The sequence below is a fragment of the Drosophila sechellia genome, chromosome 3L, assembly GCF_004382195.2.
Source record: "Drosophila sechellia strain sech25 chromosome 3L, ASM438219v1, whole genome shotgun sequence".
In the NCBI taxonomy this organism is placed as follows: domain Eukaryota; kingdom Metazoa; phylum Arthropoda; class Insecta; order Diptera; family Drosophilidae; genus Drosophila; species Drosophila sechellia.
The window spans coordinates 7,374,392-7,385,396 of NC_045951.1; the positions used below are offsets into that span (position 1 = coordinate 7,374,392).

Genomic DNA, 11,005 nt, shown 5'->3' on the forward strand with positions numbered 1-11,005 from the left:
AAATCAGAACAGACCCGTAGACCCGTGACGACAGCAAAATTCCGAATTCCAGCCAAGTATTTTGGCCGGCGCCAAATCGCCATTGACGTGAGCCAATGGCACATGATTGCTGGACGGCCGATGACGACCAATCCGCAATGTGCAGATCCATTCAAGTGGATAAGCCTTCAGCAGAAGCATTCTCGGAGGCATATCCACACCATCCCATCGTACCAGCAACCCGCACCATCCCATTTCATCGTCATCGAATTCCGAAGCCTACGCTACTCTTGTTATTGTTGTCGCCTGCAATCGAAACACGAAAATGTGTCACATAAAAATGTTGAGAATATTTATGTGCAAAAAAAACAAAATCAAATACCAAGAAGCCGTAAAGAAAAGAAAACATATGAATAAATAATAATTATAAATATTTTCCGCTTTTCTTTAAATATTTACTCGAGATGATTGTGCGCCAAAAATAGGTTGGCTACGTAATCGAGGTATATTTTCGTACCTACAGTTATTGATTACAGTGCGGTTCAGCACTGTAACACCACAATTCGCATCTGCTAAGCTCGGCAGTTGCTGTGCTAAAGAATTTAACATTCTACTTGATTACAAACTGCCAGTTTTAGATCATAATTTAATAAACTATCTGCAATTCTTAGAAAATTGATTCGCGTTTGTATCAATAAATTAATGTTAGATTTGCGAATTTTTTCTTAAGAATCGGGAAATTTTGAAACCTTTAAACAATTTATTTAAAAAAACGTTCCAGATATGGCCATTATTTTCTTTTAATTCACATCCTAGTTGTTAATTAATAAATTTGATAGGAAAAACTGTGGAAATTGAAAAAACAGGTTCCTAGCAGAGGAGTTTATCCCATTTGTTAACAAAACTAAAATTAAAAGTAGTTCAATTACGTGAGGAATATTATTAATTGAAACATTATTGGATTGATCGAATAATTTTAATTTTTAAATCCCTCTAAATGGATGAGCCCGGCTGTATGTAATTAAGTTAATCTCTCCGTCGGCCCTAAACATAACATAAACGTGCCAAGGTTCCTCGGGAGCTGGAAGTCTGCATGGAAAATGGAGATGGATGTGTTGGCTGGGCATCAGAAGTCACTCAGCCAGTGGCCGCCCCCCGATGATCCCGATGATTAATTGCAGCCAGAATTGCAGACGACGACGACGACCACGACAACGACGAGGAGGAGGAGACATCGTTGGCACGCGCAATCCGGGGAATTTGCGGAATTTGTGGCGAGCGCATTTAAGGCGCCCAGTGTTTAATTATGCATGCGGGCCCAGAACTTGGAGATAAATTAAGGCAGCGGACTTTGATGCATGGCTCCTGCTCCCAGCTCCCTGCTCCCAGCTGCCTGATCCCATCCCCGCCAGAGTTTCGGAATCGCTCTGGCGCCAGTGGAAAATTTTCACTTGGCCCAATCCCAATTGGGCTGCGCAGATCCTTAAACAAGCCGGTTCCATTCAAACACTGCCAACGATCCTATCAGATACGATACGATCCGATATGATACGATCCGAAAAGTCGTAATTAAAAACATAGCTGAGAGCGAGCGAGGCGAGTGCCAGATGTCTGTCTATGTAAAGGACAATTTGTTGGGAGTGCGTAGAGCAAGAGCTGCACATATGTAAGTACCAACATGTGTCCACGATAATATAATGATGCCCCATACATAGAACTAGGTTCCGCAGAAGATCCCAGCGGCAGCGGCAACATGGGCAATCAAGTAGCATGTAGCAAGTAGCAACAAGCATCAGCACTTGAAGGGGGCACAAACACATCGCACATCGCGATCGGGATTGAGTTGCAGATAGAGATGGTAGAGATGGAGATTGATGCCTGGCGCCGACAGAACATGTAATTGAGTGTCGTGGACAATTATAGCCGCATCTCAAGTCCCCAATTGGCCAAAAAGCCGCTCGAGCATCTCGCCGGAGCGCCAAGAGATCGGAGAGAGAGTAAAACCAGCAGCAGCAGCAGCAATACATATCGCACCGCAGCAGCAACAGCCCCGCCGGCAGCAGCAACAGCAGAAGGCAGCAGCAGCAGCAGCAGCTAGCAGCAGCAGCAGCTAGCAGCAGCACATACGAATCCTCAACGTTAGCATTTCCACTCCCAGTCGCAAAGAGACCGCCCTGCAATCTAGACGTGATCAGCAGCCCATCAATAAATAAAATACAATAGAGATATACTCGCGGTGTTCGACAAACAAACAGGCAAATACAATTTTTTAGAAGATTAATTCCGAGCATCGGCGATCTATATACACGCGGGTCAGGAGGTCTAGCAGATAGGAGGAGGCGAAGGAGTAGCAGCTCCAGCTCCAGCTCGAGTTCTCCATATCCCAGCCGTTAAGATTCGATACGACCGATCGATCGATCGACCGAACTTAACCTTAAGTGCGGTGCGCGTGTGTTATTCGAAAGATCTTTCAAAAGTAGTGACAGTGCGGCTTTGAAATCCGATGCCAGCGGTTCAGAGAATCAACGAAATCCTGCTGGAAAACCGAGCTGCCATGGAAACCCCCGCACGCACGCATATGTGCGCCTAGTGGGTAATTTCCCGAGTCTTTCGTGATTTCCGAGCTGCCTGCTCGAACAGTTGATAATCCGCCGTCCGAGCGAATGCAACGTGTCCTGGTCTCGAGCCGGAAAACCGTGATTTGTGAACTGTGAACCGAACTGTGAACTGAGATATCGTAGATAACAAAAAAGTGTACATATATATATATTATTGCTCTGGCCAAAGAATTGTGAAATCGCATTCACCGAGTGACTGAGATCACTCTACGAAAATGACTTCCCTCGTGTACACCGTCTTTCACCTGGCCTCGCTCCAGTGTTCCGTGCGTCCGGAGATCTCGCCCTGCACCTGCGAAACGGGCAAGGCCTGGAACCATGTGGAGCTCTCCTGCGAGAAACTGGAATCCTTCAATGCCGTCGTGGACAGCCTGGCCAATAAGCTCAATGCCGACACCAAAATCGACCTAAAGATCACGCACTCGCAACTCGACGACCTGGAAATGCGCTCGTTTACGGATATGAACTTCAACTTGTACAAGCTACGGATGCAGTGGAACAGTCTAAAGTGAGTTGAGTCATCGATTCGGTTGCGCTTTTCGAGATCAGGAGCCAAATAGCTCTATAAGGGGTTTCCCAGCTGTGGTGTAGATTCTATCCAAATTCCTTTGCTGAGTCACTAGATTTCTAGAAACAGACTAAAAAGTCGCATCTTAACATTTGCCAACTAAGATTGTTGGTTGTTATAGATACATTTCATACATTGTTAACAAGAGGAGCACTGAGGAGCACTCCTTTTCATATAGCATACATTTAAGATATGAAATACAGTCTCTTATATTTCTTGGTAGCGTGTGCCAATTTGTGTAGTTCGAGGTATAATGATCGATTGGGGGAATTTTCCTGCCATAGATTCTATCAAAATTTCTCTACTGTGGGGGGGAGTTCAAGGCCAAGAGCCAAGTTCCGCAGAAAGGCAGAATTTTCCGCTCGGCCGGCTATCAATTTAGGTTCCTTAAACCCAATAAAAACCGAGCGAAAAATAATAATGCAAAATGTACACAAATTTCAATACGCTTATATAAATGCACGAAAAAATGTGCTCCGCAGATCGGTTCGGGTGGCCAGATCTTGTTTACAGCCATACACGGTACATAGATACTAAAACAATAACAATGTCGTTTGTTTACGTCAAAGAGCCCAGTGCCGCCTCATTATCTATGGCTCAATTGGGCAAATTGCGAAGGAGATGGACGGGGTTGGAGATGGTGCAGTCGCATCTTAATTGCCGCCCCCCAGATGATTTAATTTTTCAATTAGGAAGTAGCATTGAATTGCCGCTAACTCCCAACTATGGGATGTGCTGCCGCAGCTCGAGTCTCGTCTTCTTCTACTTCTACTTCTACTTCTTCTTCTTGTTCAATTGATAACTGATAAGGTCTTATCACCTACGAGTGTTTTTATAGGATTCCGCCTATGTACTTAGCCGTATGGCTGACTGGAGGTATACGACGTATACTTAATGCGTACACAAAATTGATAATTGCAGTTTGTTGAAGGCGTCTTTTCAACGGCGCCTGCACGTTTTCCGACTCTGACTCTCAATGAATTTCAATTCACTGTCGCATTGTGTTTTATATGTGCACATATTGACATTTATAATTAATGCATATAAATAAATGCTGTCGATCCACTGATCTGCACTTGCGAATATAGAAATAACATTCGAGCCTATTTCATAAGCGCCTGTCGCGGGTTCATTGATATTTGACTCCGTTGTTTTACAGTCGCGATTCAAAACAAAATATGACTCAGGATTCTTTGTGCCCAAAGAAATTCATTCGGCGCAAAGCCAGCCAAAAAATTCGAGACCCAGGAAAAAAATGTTTTCGAAAACTGAATTCAGTCACAAGGACAAGCGTTTGTTTAATTTATCAATAGCTTCATTCAACTGTATCTTTGTCTTAGCCGAATGGAAATATCTCTTTGTTACAATCCATACTACTAGACTCATTCATGTTTATATTCCTAAAAAAAACGCTTATCTTTATTGTTTTTGGGAATCAATTAAAAAATTGCTCTGTGTGGGATGAAACTGAGATTAGGCGTACATTCGGTAACACGTTTTAGTAATATAGCAAATCATCGAAAGCTGCTTCAATCAACAGATGACCTTTAAGTTCTGGGAAAATCCATTTCTTGAATCGGTTTTCTGAAATCTGAAATACCCCGGCGATTAAACTATTCGATTTATCATTCTGCGAATGCAATTTGCGTGTTTGCATGGAAGGCGGCATGATTTAATTAGCCGACTTGATCGAATCAGTGTTATGCACCATCTTCCCAATCGACGATCTCCCCCAGAATCCAGCTATCCAGCATCTAGAACCCAGCATCCAGAGCGCGTGCCTCTGGTGGCAATGCCTTCGATTCTGGCTGCTCGGGGAACGCTTTTTACATTGATGTCAATTTATAACAATTGACCTATTGCCTTAATATCGCGCTTTGACCAAATCATGCCAGCCAGCCAGGAAAAGCATCGTCAGCAGACATGTGTGTATTCGTATGCACTGGGAGAAATTGGGAGGGCCTATCTATCTGACCTTTAAGGGTAAAAATAATTATTATTATAATCTATTAATTAGTTAAAATCATTTATATTCTGTGTGGCACCATCGTAAAATCATAATTTTTTAAAATATTGATATGCATGAAATTCCCAAGAAATTTAATTTCTGCCACTCAGCTTTTTTTTGTTTTTCCGATCATCTGTGAAATTGGGAAAATCACTAACAGTACAATAGTACACATTTCTATATCATGCTAGCCCAAATGTAGACCACAGCTGAAAGCAATAATGTGATAAGAGCTTCTGTTTATTTGATTTCTTTTTTGTATGACTATTAAATATGTTTAATGGCTGGCGCCAAATTATAATCAAGTCGAGTTTACGATCACTTTTTACGATCGCCCGCCATCGGTGAGCACTTGAGTGAACTGTGGGCAACTATTGAATGGGACATAAGGACATCTGGGGGCTGGGAATCGTCCAGCTGCTATGTGGCCTTTTCGGACGGATTGATGGCTTTGGTCTTCGGTGCGTTCTCAGGCGATAAGCAGGTCTCATGCTCGGGGACCACTATATGTGCATTATGTGTTCAATCACTCGCAGATTTGTTTGATCGCATATTATAACCAGCATTATCGGCTTGCAGTCACAGCCCTGAGAAAGTGAGAAAAATGTTGACGGCTTCATTCGCTGGCTGGCTGGCAATTAATTATGATAACTACTCGTACATAATTTATTGGGAGTTGGCGGTGCCCGGTGCCCGATGGAATATTCCCAGCCGATCTGTCTGGGCCCAAAAAGAGAGATAATGTTTGCGATGGAAACGGATTAACTATAAGTTACTCAATCGCTGCAGGAAGAGTAGTAAACAATAACAGAGCTTCAATGTTCAATGGACCAAATGCTGCTAGTACTCTAAAATGGAATGTTTCCAACTTGTTTTTGTTTTCGATTTGGGGTTATATACATACATATATATATATGCTATACTATTGGGGCTCTCTCCGTGTTCCGTGGTCTTTGGTCCGGGGTCAGTCAAGAGCGAAGCAGGCAGTCCAATTGAATTTTATTATTACGTTCAATCAATGATCAAGGGGCCAGTTTAGGTCGTGTGACAATTATACCGCTGACGTTAAGGAATGGTGGATACATCTCTGCACGATCGCACATACCAGTCATCCATCCATCCATCCATCCATCCATCCATCTATCTATCTATCTCGATATCTATGTGATCAAGTTCAACGGGCTCATTACGGATACAGTATCTCAGTATCTGCGTAGAGCGTCCATCTCGGCCAGCTTCACTCATTACATAATCAAGGCTTGACAAGCGCAGCTCGCAGATAAAGATAAAGTAGCACTCCTCCTCCTCTTTGGAGCCGGCAATCAATCAAGATCGTCTGGCTAAAAATAGAGACTGCCAATCAATCTGCTGCACTGGCCACCGTACTACACATGTCCAGTCCATATATCCACATCCAGTCGACATCCCCATGCCAATAACGGGCGCCAAGGATTCACTTGGCACGCCATCCAGCCCAGTTCCCATCATGAATCTGCTGTTCTTGGGGGCCGTTTGGCGCCTCGACGGCGACAACTTAATAGCCACCTGCAGACGTCGATAAAGATACTGATCAGGTGCAGCGGAGCGGGATGGGGCCATAGCCCCTGATAAGGCTGCGTCATCGGGTCCAAAGATAGACCAGGGATGCGAAACTTGATATGGGCCCATTCAAAACTAATTACAGATCGGCTTGAATCACTCTCATGTCGTGAATCAGATTTAGGGGGCATTGCTCTCTCGTACTATATTGATCATTAGTGTCATTCATAACAGCATAAATTTTTGCGAAATTACCAAGACTGTAATCAGCCAATAAATTTGCAGCTAATCCAGTTGTTACTAATGGCGATTTTAGATTTAGCAAACAAATACTTCAATAATGAATACGCAAGAATTTGAAAAAATGTCGTCAGCGATCGGGTGTTATCTACTAAACAATGCATATTTGTGGTCTGATTATCGGGAAATACCAAACAAAACAAGAAAATTTCAAAAACTTTGAAGTGCTTCAAAATGGAAGAGATCCGGAGACCCAATTCCTTGAAACAGATTCCGAAGATCTTTTCATAAGTTAGGTCATCTTATAAAAGTTGTATACTTCCCCTTAGATCTAATTTAGTACAAAACAATCCTTTGATTAGGAATGGATTGCCACCCTTCTTAAAATTCACTTTTTTGCTGAAATGTATCCGAATAATCCTACTGGCTTTTTGGCCGTGTGTCCAATATACGGCTCCCTCCGTCTAATAATACGAAATTGTAATGGATTTGTTTTGTGGCCGCTATTTATAGATCGCTGCCCGAGGTGCCGTTCCGCGGGTTATCGAATGTCACCTACCTAAGCATCGGCGACAACGACCTCGACGAGATCCCGAAGCACGCCCTGAGCCACATGCCGAGCCTTATGACTCTGGACATTGGGCGGTGCAAGATACGGTCGGTGCAGCAGGAGGACTTCCGGGGCATACAACGGGTAACGAATCTGATCCTGGTGAGCAACATCATTACGCGCCTGGACCGAGGATCCTTTCCCAAGAGCCTACTTATCCTGCATCTGGGTAGAAACCAACTGGAGTCGCTAAATGGCTCGCTTCACGATCTGCACAACTTGGAGTCTCTGTTCATCAATGCGAATAACATTACGACGCTGGATGATGAGCTACCCGATGGAGGGCAGTTGCGCCTCCTGATGGCCCACAATAATAGGCTGGAACGCCTGCCGGCCAACATGGCCGGTATGCACAGCTTGGAGACGGTCCACATACACTGCAACCAGCTGAGATCCTTCGACCGCGTACTTCGCAATGCCGTCAATCTGTCCGAGGTCATGGCCGATAACAATGAGCTGGAGTACCTGGCCCAGGACGAATTCGCCTCCTGCTCCAAGGTCGAGACCCTGCAGATGGGCTGCAATCACATCAAGTCGCTCAACTCCTCGCTACTGCCCATCCTCAAGCTGAAGAACGCCAACTTCTCGTTTAACGACATCGAAGAGTTCTCCATGGCGGAACTGCACGGACTGCGTTCGCTGAAGACCCTCCAGCTGTCCAGCAATCGCATCCAACGACTGCTGCCCGATCCCCGAGGAGTACAGGAGCTGATGCTAGTCAATCTGGATCTGGATAACAATAGAATCGACTCTCTGAATGGAGCTTTGGCTGGCTTGGGCAATCTTCGGATACTCAATTTGGCTGGAAACCGATTGGAACACCTCCAGGTGGGCGATTTCGATGGCATGATCCGTTTGGACATCCTTGACCTGACCGGGAATCAGCTGGCGGAGCTCAAGCCCTTGGAAATGGTAAAAATTCTATTTAATGTTGGAATTCTATTGTGTACTAATTGATATTGTTTGTTTGTAGACTTTGTTGCCCAGCCTAAAAATCCTTAAGGTTGCCTACAACAATATCACCAAGCTGGAACAGGACTTCAAGGGACTGCCCGTTCTTTGCCAGGCCAACTTGACCAATAACCAGATATCGGCCATATCGAGTGAACTCGTGACCAACACGCGCTGCAAAAATCACAATGTTCCCGGCAAACTTGAGATACATCTAGATGGTATGTTTCCTATGGGTTTCTTCCTATGAATAGAGATTACTTTTTTATTGACTTATAAAAAAGATAGATTAAAGAGGGTTTTTTGAGTATTAAATTTAAAATGTAGTAGAAACTGCGCACGCAAACAAGTTTCTCCTTCGTTTTAAGCTGCAATACTATAGATTTGTGTTTTTATAATAATCATGTAGAATAAATGTATAAACTCTTTTATTCCTTTTCCAGACAATCCCATAATGTGTGACGTGGGATTGAACGAGCTGTGTCGATTGATGGCCGTCCAGGAGGCACGAATTCGTGGTCGATCCCAGTGCTTTGAGAATGACCAGGAGGTGTGCACGGTACTGCCAATGCTATACAATGTGAACCTGCCCATAATGGTGACCAATCTGGAGTTGACGGGCCGCGAGGTTCCAAAGCCAATGGTGCGGGTGATCGTACCATCGCTGATCAAGGCCAATAATGAGCTATTGCCGCCACTTATTGCCACTCTGGGTAATCCAGTGCTCATTAGCACCGATTTGGTCAATCCGGTGATATCGCCACTACCACCACCACTTCTGCTTGCAACCACAACACCGCCACCGCCTCTGTCACTTCCTGTGGAAGCGGAAGTTGAGAAGATTGAGTCTACCACCGCGAATCCAGTGAGCACGAATAGCACTCAGGAGACCACGACAACCACAAGTACCACAACGACGACAACAACAGAGTCCAGTAGTCAGGTGGCTCCCATCGAGCTGATCACGACCACAGCACCCACGACGACGACCACCAGCACCACAACACCGAAACCCAATGAAACGCTGCCCGTGATTGTGGAACTCCAGGATCCCAATCCACCGGACACTGCAGTCAATCAAACGGATGTCGGAGTGGCTCAGGATGAGGCATCTGTCCTGGTTCCGCCAGTGGTTCTAGATCCCCTGCAGCAGGATCTGGAAAGGGAGAGGGAGCGCGAAAGAGAGCGAGAACTAGAGCGGGATCTGGACCACGAGGCGGTGGCCAAGACCGAGTACGAGACGGTCGAGTACATCCCCAATCTGGTGCAGCCTCCAGTGGGCAGTGATGCAATGACGCCGCCTCCGAGCAAGGCGAATGCGCTGGAGGAGGACTCCGAGTCTGTGCACTCCAACTCTGTGCACGCGGAGTATCCCCACGCGGCGCAGAGCCTCCAGATTCCCGAGGAACCGCCGGAGGAGTGATTCCTCCGCCTGGGGGGGTTAGGCTCCTCGGGGGAAATCCCCCGAAAATAACCACATTATTTTACTGTAAATCGCAGACGGATGGAGGCGCTGGAATCGATTGAGGGCGGACGGAGCAGCATGCAAACGGCGGAATGAGCGAGTTTCGGATTTGTATGCCTTAAGTTAACTTAGTTCTTATGTTTTATTTAAGCCATCGCTAAATCGAACAGTTTGTCGGACCAAACGCTTTTTTGTTGAGTTTTTTTCGTCGATTTTATGCAAAATTCGATACGATTACTGGGGTTTTTGTAATCCTGCACTCGGGACAAACGTACGAGGACAGTCTTATGATTTAAGCTTATTTGTTGGGGGCTCAATTTCGCGTATGTGTGCTTTGGCGTTGGCAAGCGGAACCCTTTCGGTTTTCAATTTCACGGAATTTAAAACTATTTTCAAAAAATACTCAAAATATATGGACTCAAAACTATGTAGGTGATATATTTTCGGTTGGCTTAGTATGATCATAAAAATAAATTGAAACAAACCGAGAAATTAAAAAACGAAAGCAAGACCGATAGAAACAGGAAGTCGGCGATATCGAATATGCAACTTCATATGCACATTATATATATTTAATAACTGTATACACGTATGAACGTTGAACATCTACAAGTAGGTACTTAGAGTTAAACGACAGCAACAACAAATCGCATCGAGCTAATGTTAATAACGAAAAGCACTCACTCACATACAAACACACAAAACCACACACACACAATCACAGCCGTAGCCGTGCACATGCACAAACTGAAAAAAATACGAATAAAAAAAAACGAGAAAATATATTGTTATCAGTTCGTTAACAAAATGAGAAAATAGATTTTAGCGTGTAATTATACGAAAATGAAAATGGTATTCTAAATAAAATCATAAATAAAACTCAAGTTTGTTGTTCTCTTCTTAAATTACTCGGCAAAGTTTCTTGGCGTTGTTTTTAATAAAACGATTAAAGCGGAAGTGCAAAGTTCGTTTTTTGTTTTTGAAATTGTTCAGTTGGCGCCATTTTGGGTATTGCTAACAGTAGTAG

The 11,005-nt window shown here is 44.4% G+C and overlaps 1 protein-coding gene across 1 annotated transcript; it reads left to right on the top strand.

Moving 5' to 3' along the window:
* The first annotated feature begins 2,136 nt into the window (after positions 1–2,136).
* Positions 2,137–10,862, top strand: LOC6611163 (insulin-like growth factor-binding protein complex acid labile subunit). Its single transcript, XM_002035684.2, has 4 exons — positions 2,137–3,105; positions 7,466–8,474; positions 8,536–8,734; positions 8,957–10,862. Exons 1-4 carry the CDS (start codon positions 2,813–2,815, stop codon positions 9,934–9,936), a joined length of 2,481 nt encoding a protein of 826 aa, XP_002035720.1. The 5' UTR covers positions 2,137–2,812; the 3' UTR covers positions 9,937–10,862.
* Positions 10,863–11,005: the final 143 nt, after the last annotated feature.

Bases quoted from the DNA above. Each gene is read 5' to 3' on its own strand.
- LOC6611163 (XM_002035684.2), top strand. From the start codon at position 2,813: ATGACTTCCCTCGTGTACACCGTCTTTCACCTGGCCTCGCTCCAGTGT. The intron at 3,106-7,465 runs GTGAGTTGAGTC...CGCTATTTATAG, and splicing joins ATGCAGTGGAACAGTCTAAA to ATCGCTGCCCGAGGTGCCGT. The intron at 8,475-8,535 runs GTAAAAATTCTA...GTTTGTTTGTAG, and splicing joins AGCTCAAGCCCTTGGAAATG to ACTTTGTTGCCCAGCCTAAA.